General features: G+C 39.8%; 1 protein-coding gene across 2 annotated transcripts in view; it reads left to right on the top strand.

The window, feature by feature from the left end:
* ACER3 (alkaline ceramidase 3) overlaps positions 1-14,798 on the top strand; it is a 125,394-nt gene that overhangs the window by 96,997 nt on the left and 13,599 nt on the right. For both annotated transcript variants that reach the window (XM_049780426.1, XM_049780427.1), the window contains one exon: positions 6,188-6,246. In XM_049780426.1, the coding sequence (XP_049636383.1) occupies positions 6,188-6,246 (59 nt within the window). The remainder of the gene's footprint in view (positions 1-6,187; positions 6,247-14,798) is intronic.

Here is a 14,798-nt window from a genome sequence, read left to right as displayed (position 1 = left end):
TTAGGGGTAGGCTGAAATTGAGCACAGACCTTTTTATTTTGGGGTTTTGGGTTTTTGTTTCTTTGGTTGGTTGGTTTTATTTTTTGCTTTTGTTTTTTTGGTTTGGTTTGGTTTGGTTTTGGAACCACACCCAGCAATGCATCGGTTCTGCACTCAGAAATTACTTCTGGCAGTTTCAGGGGACCATATGGGATGCTGAGGATTGAACCTAGGTTGGCTGTGTACAAAGCAGACACACTTCCTGCTATGCTATCGCTCCGTCCCCAGAACACAGACCTTTTTAACTTTCTATTGGTTTGGGGTCACACCTAGTGGTGCTGAGGATTACTCACAACTATTTGCTTGGGAAGTCATTTCCAGAGGTGCTGACTCAGAGAACCATGTGGACCTGCACTCAAAGCATGAACCTACCCCATTGTACTATCTCCTCAGCCCAACACAGATCTTTAATCTCAAAACCCATACTGCTTCCAAGATATGGTGAAGGTGTCCATGCCTCTAAGGCAGACTACTCTGGAATCGAGTTTATTAAGAAAAAACTCTGCTAAGAGAATGAAAAATGATATTGAGATATAAAAGCAATGAAAAATTTCTTGGGGAAAAATATCAAGACTAAAAGTGAACTAGAATAGAATAATCAACTTTAAAAACTGCCCAAAGCCAAATATAAGTGAAGAGCTTTGAGAATAAAAAGAGATTAAATATAGTTTGTGGGAGAATTTCAAAAAAATTCCACATAGAAGACTACATTTGAGCAGGATTTCTTTGACTAGAGAGCTCTTTTCCAATGAACATGGATGTTAGAATACAACTCCCTGCAGAGTAGGATTCTGGGATATGCTATTTGAGAAATCCTTTAATTAAAATGCAAAATTCTATAAAATATGAGAGAAAGTAAGAACAGAGTCAGAGTGTGAAGCATTGGGCTGTCATGCTAGTTTGAATCTTACTGCTTCTACCATTGACGAAGAACAACATTGTAAGATCTCTAATTCTCAAAGTTATGATTAGGATTGATTAACAGGTTTATAGCTTGTACTGAATTAAGAGTTTAAATCCGTTCTGAATAAAAGGGATCTTTTTAAACCAATAAATCATGTTGTGAGACATGAAATTATTTTATATTTAAAAAGTAAAATTAGGGGCCAGAGCAATAGTGGAGTGGTAGGGTGTTTGCCTTGCATGCAGCTGACCCAGGAAGGACCTGGATTCAATCCCTGACATCCCATATGGTCCCCCAAGCCAGGAGAGATTTCTGAGCACATAGCCAGGAATAACCCCTGAGCATCACTGGGTGTGGCCCCCCAAAAAAATTAAACAAAAAAATAAGAGTTTAAAGCAATGATAGGATTATGACTCAGTCACTTAGTCCATTCAGTCTCTATTTTACAAATGGAATCCATGGCAGGATAAAATAAATGGCTTATCCAAGGTTATGTAGTGAGGCAGTTACCAGCTGGTAGAAAAAAGTAGATGTTCCTACTCCAACTGACTTTTGAGTCTTTACTGTGTTAAACAATTGATTACATTGATAGAGTGAATCCATTACAAATTTAAATACCTAAGTCCCATCACCTATCACTATTATCTCTCATTAGGGTTTTGTCCTCAAATCTCTCACTCTGATTAACTGTTCTTGCTACAGACAAGCTTTGTGCCCTTATTCTAGAATAAAAGACTTGAGCTCCCTTAAGAGATTCAAACATAAAACTACTAACCATTATTCTAGTAGGTTAATATGGAATTCTTTATTTAAATGTTTTTCCAAATGATATCCAACTAACAGAGAAGTTGTAAGAATAGTACAAAGGGGGTAGGAACTATAGTACAGCAGATAGAGCATTGCCTTACACAAAGCCAAGTATAGTTTGACCCCTTATCTTATATGGTTGGTCCCCTTAAGCACAGGCAGGAGTAACTCCTGAGTGCAGAGCCAGGAGTAACCTCTGAGCATTGCCAGTGTGACCAAAAACACTCCAAAAAAAAAATTACAAAGAAACAACTTTCCCTTCAACCATTTAACATGTTATCAGCATGTTGGAACAATCTATAGCATGGTATCTTAGATATCATCTACCAGACTTCTTCACTACAAGTACTTTGTAGTAAAGTACTTGAGCATTATTATTAAACTTGTTATGATTAAACTTTAATTTTATTTTTCTGTGTAGATTTATATATTTCTATTTTATTTTGTAAATTATATTACTATAATTGTATAGTGCACAAATTATCTTTTATTTCAACTAGAACCCTTTCAAGTTAGTGTTTATATCCTTTTGACTTTTTTTGGGGGGGGCCACACCCGGTGGTGCTCAGGGGTTATTCCTGGCTGTCTGCTCAGAAAGAGCTCCTGGCAGGCACAGGGACCATATGGGACACCGGGATTCGAACCAACCACTTTAGGTCCTGGATCGGCTGCTTGCAAGGCAAACGCCGCTGTGCTATCTCTCTGGGTCCCCTTTTGACTTTTTTATCATTTGGAGAGATGATGTGCCACAGAGATCAACTCCTCACACATTCAAAGCAAGTGCTCTACTGCTGAACCATATACCAGCCCCCATTCTTTTGAATATTATCTACAAAGGGGTAGGAACTATAGTAGAGCAGATAGGACATTGCCTTACACAAAGCCATCCTATATGGTCCCCTCAAGCACAGACAGGAATAACTCCTGAGTGCATTTAATACATTAAAGTTTATCGTATTTCTCTCTTCTACACCTGGAATTTCTCTGTGGAGTTCTGGTTCCTTTTTGTAGGGAATATAATTTACTTACCAGAACCAAGCAGTAGATAGCTGATTATGTCACTGGTTTATTAGACTGGACTCCTGGAGGTTAGGAATATGGGGTCTTTTCTTCTCTGACTTCTCTGACAAATTAAGTCTAATGATTGTCACTCAATTGACATTTAACAAATAATTTGTGGAGAAATAACCTAGTCATATTTGCAACTCCTCTCCATGTTTGACGTATCTCAAAGCTCTCAGACTTAGTTGTTAAGCTGCTCCTTTTCAGAAAAATTCACATCTCTCCCCCCACATCTATATTCTCTAAATGAACACACATAAAACACCTCTTGTTGCTCCTGAGGCTACTACTGCTGCCTCCATCACCTCCCAAGCCCCATAGGAAGAGGGGTTATTGCCTACTTTGGGAAACAGTGGCTTAATCTAGGGTATAAACCAAAAGGAATTAGACCTGGTGAGGGCTTGAGCAATAGAACAGCACACATAGCACTTGCCTTGCACAAGGCTGATCTGAGTTCAATCTCTACCATTCCATAAGGCCCCTCGAGTACTGCCAGGAGTAATACCTAACTGTAGAGCTCAGCAGTAACCTCTGAATACTGATGGGTGTGGCCCCAAAGCAAAAAGGAATGAGACATAAAGAATGGTAACCTGAAAAGTGTGGAAAGTCATAAAGATTAAAAAAATAATAAATGTGGAAAGTCAGTCTCCCTCAGTATCATCAAAATAATCATTGTATACATGCAGTTTCCGAGGATATGTATTGCTGCCCCATCTCACTTAATTTGCCCTAATTTACTTCTTGGTTTGATCCATCTTTATAAATTTTGTCATACAGGCATCTTAATATTATCTTACAAAGTAGAATGTTAAGCTTTTCTTGTCTTCCCCAAAATTTATTTATTATAGCTTTCCTTTACTGTCCTCCCCTGATTTCTGCACGCTGGCAATTCTTAAATCTGTTTCTTCAACTGAGATTATTATTCTAGAATTTAGTCCCAGATATTTGACTGAAAGCTCTGCTTTCTTCTGATTCCCAGAACATAAGCTATTCAAGTTCATCACTTCCACCTTTATTGAGGAGCACACCCATCAGTGCTCAAGGGTTACTCCTAGCTCTGCACTCAGAAATTACTCCTGTCAAGTTTAGGGGACCATATGGGATGCTGGGGATGGAACCTAGTCATCTGTGTGCAAGGCAAATTTTCTCTACCTGCTATGTTATTGCTCCAGACCCCCTTTCACCTTTTCTTAATAATACTATGTGAATTAACACTTTTCACCTTTTCATATTAATCACTTTTAGAATTCTAAAAAGGGTTTTACAATTTTTATAGCTTCTGCTAATGCTTCAATTAAGACTCCCATGGGAGTCTTTCTAAACTACATAAATCAAGTCACCTTCTTGTAAGCTTATAAACTTTTGTACATTCCTGTATACTGTTTTTAATTATTTTTATTAATTTTTGTTCTTTTTGTTTGTTGTTGGGATTATTTGGGGGGGGCACACTCAGCAGTGCTTAGGAGTTACTACTCCTGGCTCTGCACTCAGAAATTGTTCCTAGCAGGCTGGGGGACAAAATGAGATGCTGGGGATCAAGCCCAGGCCAGTCCCTGGCTGACAGTGTACAAGGCAAATGCCCTACCTGCTGTGCTATTGCTTCAGCCCCTTTATTTTTGTTTTGGGACCCTACTCAGTGGTTCTCAGAGGTTACTCCTGACTGCACTTAGGGAGCACTCCTGGCAGTGCTCAGGGAACCATATGATACATTGAAGATTGAGCCCAGGATGGCCATGTGCAGGGCAAATACCCAATCTTCTGTACTATGGCTCCTGGCCCTGTCTACTCTATTTTTGTTTGGTTGTTTTTTGAGGGGCCACACCCGGTGATGCTCAGGGGTTACTCCTGGCTATGCACTCAGAAATCGCTCCTGGCTTGGGGGACCATATGGGATGCCAGAGGATCTAACCTCGGTCCATCCTAGGCTTGCACCGGCCAGGCAGACGCCTTACTGCTCTGCATCACTGCTCCGACCCCATCCTGTATACTATATTCTAATTGCCTAATTATCTCCATATTTACTGATTTTTAATTGCTGAGAGATCAGAAATTTCTTTCTTTTTTTTTTTTTTTTGGTTTTTCGGGCCACACCCATTTGATGCTCAGGGGTTACTCCTGGCTAAGCACTCAGAAATTGCCCCTGGCTTGGGAGGACCATGAGGGATGCTGGGGGATTGAACTGCAGTCCTTCCTTGGCTAGTGCTTGCAAGGCAGACACCTTACCTCTAGCGTCACCTCGCCGGCCCCGAGATCAGAAATTTCTTAACCATTACCGCAGCTTGATAAGTTTAAATGATGAGTTTAAACTGCTAACCCAACTCTAATAGGTTTTCATCTAATGGTATGTTTACTTAGCTAATACAAGAGTAAGGGCCAGAGAGATAGTACTGGTGATAAGGTACTTGCCTTGCAAGTGGTTGACTCCAGTTCTGTGGTCAGCATCGCAAATGATCCCCAAGAGTAAGCCCTGAGCACAGTCAGGTGTGGCCACCAAAAAACAAAACAAAACAAAAACAAAAACACATACACACACACAAAAAAAAACAGAGTGTGAAGAATATAGCAGGTATCACTTGGGTGGGGGGGTGGCATGTCAAAGCCTTTTAAGAGAAACAATCTAAAACATCAAAATACAGGGCCAGAGAGGTAGTGCAGCAGCCTCTGATTCAGCCCAGGCACCATGTATGATCCCCAAAACTCTACTAGGAGTGACCCCTGAGTACCACCAGGTATAACACCCTAAACACACAAAAATGTATGTAACTCTACAAAATTAAAATTGACCTGATACTGGTTATTCTCGAGTGATACTTAAATTTTTCTCAATGGATAACATCATTCTTCATTATATAATTACACACCTTTTTTTTTTTTTTGGTTTTTGGGCCACACCCGGCGTTGCTCAGGAGTGACTCCTGGCAGGCACAGAGAACCATATGGGACACCGGGATTCGAACCAACCACCTTTGGTCCTGGATCGGCTGCTTGCAAGGCAAACGCCGCTGTGCTATCTCTCCGTATATTTACACATTTTAAAAAACTTAAAAACTACTTTTCAAAAATGTAATGAGGGGGCGGGCGGTGGCGCTAGAGGTAAGGTGCCTGCCTTGCCTGCGCTAGCCTTGGACTAGCCTTGGACGGACCGCGGTTCGATCCCCCGGTGTCCCATATGGTCCCCCAAGCCAGGAGCAACTTCTGAGCGCATAGCCAGGAGTTACCCCTGAGCGTCAACGGGTGTGGCCCAAAAACAAAAAAAAAAAAATGTAATGAATGGTAATATTTACTTTTAATTAGGAGGAATGTTTTTGTAGGTAATATATAGTTCCTTTCCCAAGAGTATTGAATGTAATAACTTCTTTTTCGTTTCTTGTTCAGATCATGTATGGAATGTTGATCTTCACACTAGTTCTTCGATCAGTTTATATTATTACATGGTAAGTCATTGGATTATCAACACGATGCCTAGAAATATTATTCAGGTCGTAAATTCATCGCCAAAATTGAAGCAAGTCTTAAGAAACCAGCTTCATCAGGGCTACTGATAGGAAATTATAGCACAACATTTATGATGATGTGTTATAAGAAATACTTGTTCTGTTTATTTGTTTTGAGGATCACACCCAATGGTTCTCAGGGCTTACTCCTGAATCTTTACTCAAAGATCACTCCTGGTTATACTCTGGGGACCATATGGGATGCTGGTAATTAAACCTGGGTCAGCACTTGCAAAACAGGTACCCTACCTACTGTACTATCTCTCCAGACCCAGGAAGGCTAGTTGTTTTTTTGTTTGTTTGATTGTTGTTGTTGTTGTTGTTGTTGTTTGCCACACCTGGCTTGCTCAAGATTTACTCCTGGTTCTGCACTCAGAAATTGTTCCTGGCTCAGGGGACCATATGGGATGCCAGGAATCAAACCCAGGTCCATCCCAAATCAGTGCATGCTAGGCAAATGCCTTACTGCTGTGCTATTGCTCAGCCCCTAGTTCTTTATTAATTAGTTTGAGAAAAGCACTATAGCATGAAGTTCTTTAGAATTTTGTGTTTGTTTTGGGGCCATACCTAACATGCTCAAGGCTTATTCCTGACTATTTGCTCAGGGTTACTCTTTGTGGGTTTGGGGGAGTCATTTGGTGTTCTCCTAGGGTTCCAGGTATTGAATCCAGGTGGGCCACATGCAAATTAATACCCTTCCTGCTGTCCTATTGCTTCAACCCCCTTTAGAATATTTTATAAGAATAATCATATATTGTAAGGGCTATGAAAAACTCTACTGTTTAATAGTATTTTTATTTTCTTAAACTACTTGTTGGCATCACAATGAATCTGAGTATCAAAGAATTTGGTTGCTGTTTTTTGTTTTGTTTGTTTGGATTTCTTTTATGTTTAATATACCTATAGTGTTGGAAAATTCTTCCTTTTATAACTCTTTCAGTGGCTGTTCTTATCATCACACACACAAATATATAGTAGTCTAGTATCAATTTCCAGTGAAATATTGATGACATACCTGCTCTGTTATTACCAATATGTGTTTTCTAGGGCTCTGTGATAGAGTACCACAAACTGAGTGACTTGAAAGAGCTGAGTTAGTGTTTGACAATCTGGAAGCTAGAAACTAGAAATCAAGATGGCATAGAACCTTGCTTTCTTACAACTTACATGTGAATTCTTCCTTACAAACCTCTTGCATTTTTGCGTGCATTCTTTCACAGTCTTTGATTTTAACCTGCATAATTCTACTCTCTGCTTTTTTTCAATATCATATTCTATTCTTTTTGTGTCTCTAAGTGTTTCTTATAAAGACAGCAATTATGCTAGGTCAAAAGGTCACCATACATAAATGGTATAAACTCACCTTAATTAAATTTAATTAATTAAAACTCACCCTAATCAAGGGCACAGAGAGAAATCCTGCTGTACATTATCTGGATTCTCAGCTGGCAAATAATACAGCCTGTATAAAATAAATTGAGAAGGGAGAAGTTCAATAATATGTGTACATATACATTGAGGATAGCAAGTAAGGCTGGATAACACATGGCTTCAAATGCTATAAATAAGATCTGGAACAATAGTACAGAGGATAGGGCACTTGTCCTGCATGTGGCCAATCCAGGTTTGATTTTTCTGGCATCCCATATGATCCTCAAGCACAGCAAGGAGTGATTTCTGAATGCAGAGCCATGAGTAACCCGAAGCACAACAGGTGTGATCGAAAAACAATAACATTAACAAAAATGCCATGAATGTCTTTTTTAAAAATATATTTTTAATTTTTATTTTTTCTAATGTTTATAGTAATACCATGATTTACCAAGTTGTTTATAATGTAGTCATTTAAGGCACTAAATGTTCAAACACCAATCCCACCATCAATATGACCTTCCCTTCACCAATGTCCCTAGTTTCCCACTCACCACCATTGCCTGCCTCCATGCATGCAAAAACAAAGTTACTTCATATTGTTTATTACAACACAAAGTCAAATGGAATTATCAGAACTTAGATTAGCACAGGTCAATTTGAAATGATTATCTCTCCATAGTGTTACTAAAGTCAATGTCTCAGAATTTACTGGGCTGTGGTTGGTGTAAGTTAAACCTTGTAGGCTCACTGAGATTGGTAGATTATGGTGTAACTTTCTCATCAGATTTCCTACTGGGTTGACACTATAAAATTTTGAGGTGTCATAAAACCATTTGTAGTTCAGCATTTGTAGATCTGAAATGAATTTGGTGGCTTAGCACCTTGATAAGTTTAAGTCAAGGAACTGGTTTATTTCTGTTGGGAGGGTGTAGGGTGTGACTCTGGGCTGCTGTGATACATACAGAAAAGGGAATCTGCACCTCCTAGAACTCCCTTCCCTAGTAAATACACTTTCTTCGAATGCTACAGAAGCACCAACCATGACCGAACTACCTAGGAAATATTGATGACCATTAGTTTCATTTGGAGTTTGGTGGAGGAGCCAAGCCATTATTCTGCCAGGAAAATGGCAGTGGGCAGGGCACTATAAATATCTCAAACTGTATTAAATAACCTCTGCTGAGACAGAACTTGAACTTGAGGAAGGTGGAAGAGGAGTTATGAGAGGTCTCCCTGGAAGGCACAGAAAGCAAAGCAAGCAAGTCTTTACTTTTTCATAAATTTGGCTATGTATGCGCAAATGTGAATGCATCCCATCTTAATTTGTGTGAAGTGAATTTATCTTCCCAAATCTGTTCCTAGATTTTGTGTGTATGTTTGTTTTTAGGTTCACTTTTGGTTTGTTCACAAAATTTGAAAGTTTTCAGCCATTATTTCATCTAGTTCTTTTTCACCATGCCCTGTATCTTCTTCCACACTGGGACACAAGTAACATGCCAGACCTTCTGTGAAATACTCCCTTCTTCCTGCCCCTTATTGCTGCAGAGAACTGAACAGTGTGAGCAGATCTATCCTCAAATTCTCCATGGCATGCACTGGGATATTGATCTTCCTTACTCTTGGGATGGGAAAGAAATTTATTCCTGTCTTACTTGGTCTTGATCCAGATACCACCTCTCTGGAAGGGGACAGGCAGGAGTGTCTCATTATTTTTTACTGAATGTCTTCCACTGAGAGACCAGAGTGTGACCTTGTGTGTCTGACTATAAGAGAAAGTCTCAACCTCCAGTAGCTCTCTCTGATTCCATTCCAAAGAAGAAATAAACTCCCTCATGGTTGCTGCTGAGACTGAAAGTCCAGGCTTCCTGCACAGAATTTAGTTCCACTGACATGGCAGGAAGCAGGAGCTCATTACTGACCAGTGGAAGTGGAAATCCCACCACTTACTGGCTGACCTGAACCTGGCTGGAAGTCAGGACATCCTTGTATGGCCTCCTGAAGCAGGTATCGGAACTTCCCATTTCACCTTTGCATCACAGAAGGTTTTAAGGTCACAAGGCTTTATTCTGTAATAATTGGTAGAACCATAGTGAGTTGTCGGTCTTTCCAGATTCTGTGTTTCCTGGTCCTTTGGCTATAAAACTGAGTTTTATTGGGCTATTTTTCTGTCAGTGCCTGTGGTATTTGTAAGTTGCTAATGCTCTCAATTTCAACTCTGATATACATGAAAAAAAAAGAAAGCAACAGAAATTACCATTATTCAGATAAAAAGTTCTTTTTTTCTCTCTACTTTTCAGGGTCTTCTGCATAAAATGCAGACTTAAGTGACATCTGATAAAATGCTACTACTTTTAGAAGTACAAATGAAACACCTATAAAAAATATGTAACAGTAGGGCCCGGAGAGATAGCACAGCGGCGTTTGCCTTGCAAGCAGCCAATCCAGGACCAAAGGTGGTTGGTTCGAATCCCGGTGTCCCGTCTGGTCCCCCGTGCCTGCCAGGAGCTATTTCTGAGCAGACAGCCAGGAGTCACCCCTGAGCAATGCCGGGTGTAGCCCCAAAACCAAAAAAAAAAAAAAAAGTAACAGTAGAAATACCATGAAATAAAACTATTTGCCTTACCAAAGCTACTTATTTATATTTTATATCTTATTTCATTTAGCAATGTTCATTGTTTACATATAAATCTTCCAAACTAGACTCTAAGTTTCTTGAAACCTTATAGCCCAGAAACTTGTTATGTTTCTTAGGGCTGAAGAGTTAACTCAGTAGGCTAGAATGCTGCTTTACATGCAGGAGGCTCAGGTTTAATAATCAGTACTACATAGTACCCCAAGTACTGCCAGGAGCAAACCCTGAGTACTACCTGGTATGGACCAAAAACAAAACCAAAAAACACCACCATTACACAACTTCTATCACCACCACCACCACCACCACCACCACCACCACCACCACCACCACCACCACCACCACCACCACCACTAACCTTTCTCAATAAAGGTTTGTTTTTTGGTTTTGGATTTGGTTTTTGTGGAGGTGGTGGGACATTGTTTATTTATTTTTTTGTCTTTTTTGTTGTTGTTGTTGTTGTGGGGTCACACCTGGAGGTGCTCAGGGGTTACTCCTTGCTCTGCCCAAAATTACTCCAGACTTGTGTGGCTGAGTATAGGATACTGGGAATCCAACCTAGGTCAGCTGTATGCAAGGCAAGCCCTTCTCATTGTACTCTCTCTCCAGTCTTCAAGAAAGTTTTTTTTTTATCACTAAAACTTTTAAAGTGTTTTGGGATGGGCCCGGAGAGATAGCACAGCAGCGTTTGCCTTGCAAGCAGCCAATCCAGGACCAAAGGTGGTTGGTTCGAATCCCGGTGTCCCATCTGGTCCCCCGTGCCTGCCAGGAGCTATTTCTGAGCAGACAGCCAGGAGTAACCCCTGAGCACTGCCGGGTGTGGCCCAAAAACAAACAAACAAAAAAAAGTGTTTTGGGATATTTTTTTTTTGGTTTGGTTTGGTTTTTGAACCACACCTGGCAATGCCCAGGGGTTACTCCTGGCTCTATACTAAGAAACTACTCCCACAATGCTCAGTGTAGCATATGGGATGCCAGAGGTCAATCACATACACAGTATGGCTCAAAAACAAACAAATTTGTGCTTGATTGAGATGGGCAGTTGAACTTTTTTTTTTGTTTTTGTTTGTTTGTTTGTTTTTCGAGCCACATCCGTTTGATGCTCAGGGGTTACTCCTGGCTAAGAGCTCAGAAATTGCCCCTGGCTTGGGGGGACCATATGGGACTCCAGGGGATCAAACCGCGGTCCTTCCTTGGCTAGCGCTTGCAAGGCAGACACCTTATCTCTAGCGCCACCTCGCCGGCCCCTGAACTATTTTTTTTTACCTTCACGTACATATGTACAGATTGTCAGAACCATTTAGGAGATGTATTCTTATTAAAGGTTGAGATAGGAAAATATATTCTTTTAGAGCCAGAGATATAGTACAGTGAGTAGGGAGGGCACTTGCCTTGCACATGGCCAACCTAGGTATGATCTCCAGCACCCCAAGTGGTTCACCAGAAGTGATTCCTTATATGCAGAGCCAGTAGTAAGTAAGCCTTAAGTACTGTTGAGTATAGCCCCAAAACAAAACAAAAGCATTTCCTTTAAGAGACCAGAGTTATAGTATATCAGATAAGGCTCTTGCCTTACATGTGACTGATTTCCAGCATCCCAGGTGCCCCCTCTCCCGCGCCAGGAGTGATTCCTGAGCACAGAGCCAGGAATAACTGCTGAGTATCACTGAGTGTAGCCCAAAAACAAAAACAATAACAAACAAAATTCCTTTCAGAAGTAGGAAGGGACAAAACAATTTGTCCTTCAACCTCAATTTTAGTAGATAAAGTACTCCCCTGAGATTTTGTATTCACTATTATGATTTCAGAAGTGGGCTTCAAACATACATAACCTTCATGGTTTGGGAGACATCAAGATATAAAATTGGCTGATGCAACTTTGGCAAATCTCTGTATTGAGAAAAGCAGAAGCAAATTATCTTTAAATAAATGTACTGTTAATATAGGCCCCTCAGAAACTTCCTCAAAATAGCAGCAGCCATATGCACCAAACCCACACCCAGTAATATATGCAACAGTGAAAAACTAAAAGCCTTCCCTCTGAGATTAGCCACAGGCAATGATGCCCACTTGCTCTGTGATTATTTAATGTTTCACTGGAAATCTTAGCTGCAGCAATTAAGCAAGATGTAAAAAATAAAGGGTTGAATTTAGAAAAGAAGTCAAATTGCAACTATTTTCAGATGGCATGACAGTAACATAGAGAACCCTAAGAATTCTAAAAAAAAAAAAAACTTGGAAATAATCAATCAGAACAGTAGCTTAACAGGTTACAAACTCAGTGCACAAAAATCTGTTGCATTCCCATAGACAGATAGAAAAATAGAAAAGAAAGAAATCAAAAAGACTTTTCCAGCAGGACATAGAGCACCATTCTGACAGCACACGGGCAAGTGAGAGCCAATGGGCATGGGCGACTGTTTCTTGTTGAGGAAAAACAATGAAACATGGACAAAGAAGATCTTAAAAAGCCAATAGGCAAATGTCATTATATGCATTCTTTGGCAGACGTGCTGTGAGGAGCACAAGAAGAAGCACCAGATGCTTCCATCAACTTTTCAGAGTTTTCTAAGAAATGCTCAGAGAGGTGAAAGATCATGTCTGCTAATGAGAAAGGAACATTTGGAAAATCTGACAAAAGCTGGCAAGGCCCATTTAAAAGAAATGAAAAGAATGAAGAGAAATGAAAACTTATATCCCATGTAAAGGAGAAGCACAAAAGAAATTCAAGTATCCCACAGTATTCAAGGGGCCTTTTTCCACCTTTTTCTTGCTTTGTTCTGAGTATTACCCAAAAAAATAAAAGAAGAGCATCCTGGTTTGTAACCAGAAAAAGAAGAGGAAGAAGATGAAGAGGATGAGGAAGAGGTGAAGAAGATGAAGAGGATGATGATGAATAAGTCCTAATACCATGTTTTGTTTGGTTTGGTATGGTTTGGTTTGGTTTGGTTTTGGGCTTGGGGGATATACCCTGCAGTACTCAGGGATTACTCTGGCTCTGCACTCAGAAATCTCTCCTTGCAGGCTTGGGGGACCATATGAGATGCCCTACTGCTGTGCTATCACTCTGGCTCCATGTTTTTTTTTCTTGTTTATAACATATTTAACACCCTGTACACAACTCCTTTATTTGAGGAAGGGCTAGACTATTCCAAGCAATGCTCAAGGATTATTCCTGGGTCTGCACTCAGGAATTACATCTGGTGGGCTTATGGGAACCAAGGTATGCCACTTGCAAGACAAATACCCTACTGTACTATTGCTCTGGCCCCATATGAAAAAGACTGTAAGGTTTGTTTTTAAACCATACAGTGTCCTTTTTTTATATAGTTAACACACTACAAAATGTGTCTTTAGATAGCACTGTCCTGGTGGTATTTTTAAAAACTACTAACTTCGCCTGAACAGTGTGGAGGTTGTAAATTGGCAAGGGAAATTAAAGCAGATTCTTGTTGGTGCACAGCACAAATTAGTTATACAAGGGGATGGTAGTTCATAAATAAATACAATTATTATTATTAGACAATGAACTTCCCCATTCAAAATAATGATTTAAGATATTGCACACCAAAAAAAAAAAAAAAGATATTGCACACCAAGGAATCATCTTACCAAAATAAAAGTCCTTTACCTAAACTATAAGTCAGCAAAGAAGGAAATAAGAGAAGAAAAAAGCATTCCATGGCATTGAATTAGAAGAATCAACATTGTCAAAAGTATCATCCCACCTAAAATTTTATGTAGATTCATTGCAATCCCCATCAAAATTCTTCAAGGGCTTAGAATAGTTAGTAATTAAGTTTCTATGGAACAGTCCAAATAGCCAAAGTCATTCTGAGAAATAAGAAATTGGAAGGTATTGCATTACTTGAATTGCATGTGTTTGCCTGCATGTGCTAGCCTAGGACAGACTACAGCTCAATCCCCTGGCATCCCATATGGTCCACCAAGCCAAGAGAAATTTCTGAGAGCATAGCCAGGAGTAAGCCCTGAGCATCACTGGGTGTAGCCCCAAAAGCATAAAAACAAACAAACAAAAAAACCAACAACATTCAAATCTAAAAAAAATCTTTTTAAATTGGAGCTGAAGTTATGTATTAGGTAAGGATAAGGTGCTTGCCTTGCAGATGGCTGATTCAAATTTAATCCCTGGCTGACTACATATGGTCCCCAGAATCCATGAAGAGTGATCCTTAAGCACAGAAACAGAGTAAGCTATGGATATCACCAGATATGGTCCAAAAGCAACAATAAAATATATATCCTAAAATTAAAATAGGAATAAGATATAAATTTTTAAAATGCATATTATTCTGTAAATGGAAAGGGCTCTATGTCAGTTTTAGAATGCTAGGCACAAAAAAATTCCACAAGTTTATAGTTAGATAAAGACACATTCTAGTCAGGAACCAGGAATGACTTTGTACTTAAAGCAAAATTGGAAGCTGGAATTCTATGGAAGAATTTTATACCCAGCTAAACTACT

The sequence above is a fragment of the Suncus etruscus genome, chromosome 9 (genome assembly GCF_024139225.1).
Source record: "Suncus etruscus isolate mSunEtr1 chromosome 9, mSunEtr1.pri.cur, whole genome shotgun sequence".
Taxonomy (NCBI): domain Eukaryota; kingdom Metazoa; phylum Chordata; class Mammalia; order Eulipotyphla; family Soricidae; genus Suncus; species Suncus etruscus.
Note: the sequence above shows the minus strand (reverse complement) of the source record. Positions and strands in the feature narration are given on the sequence as shown.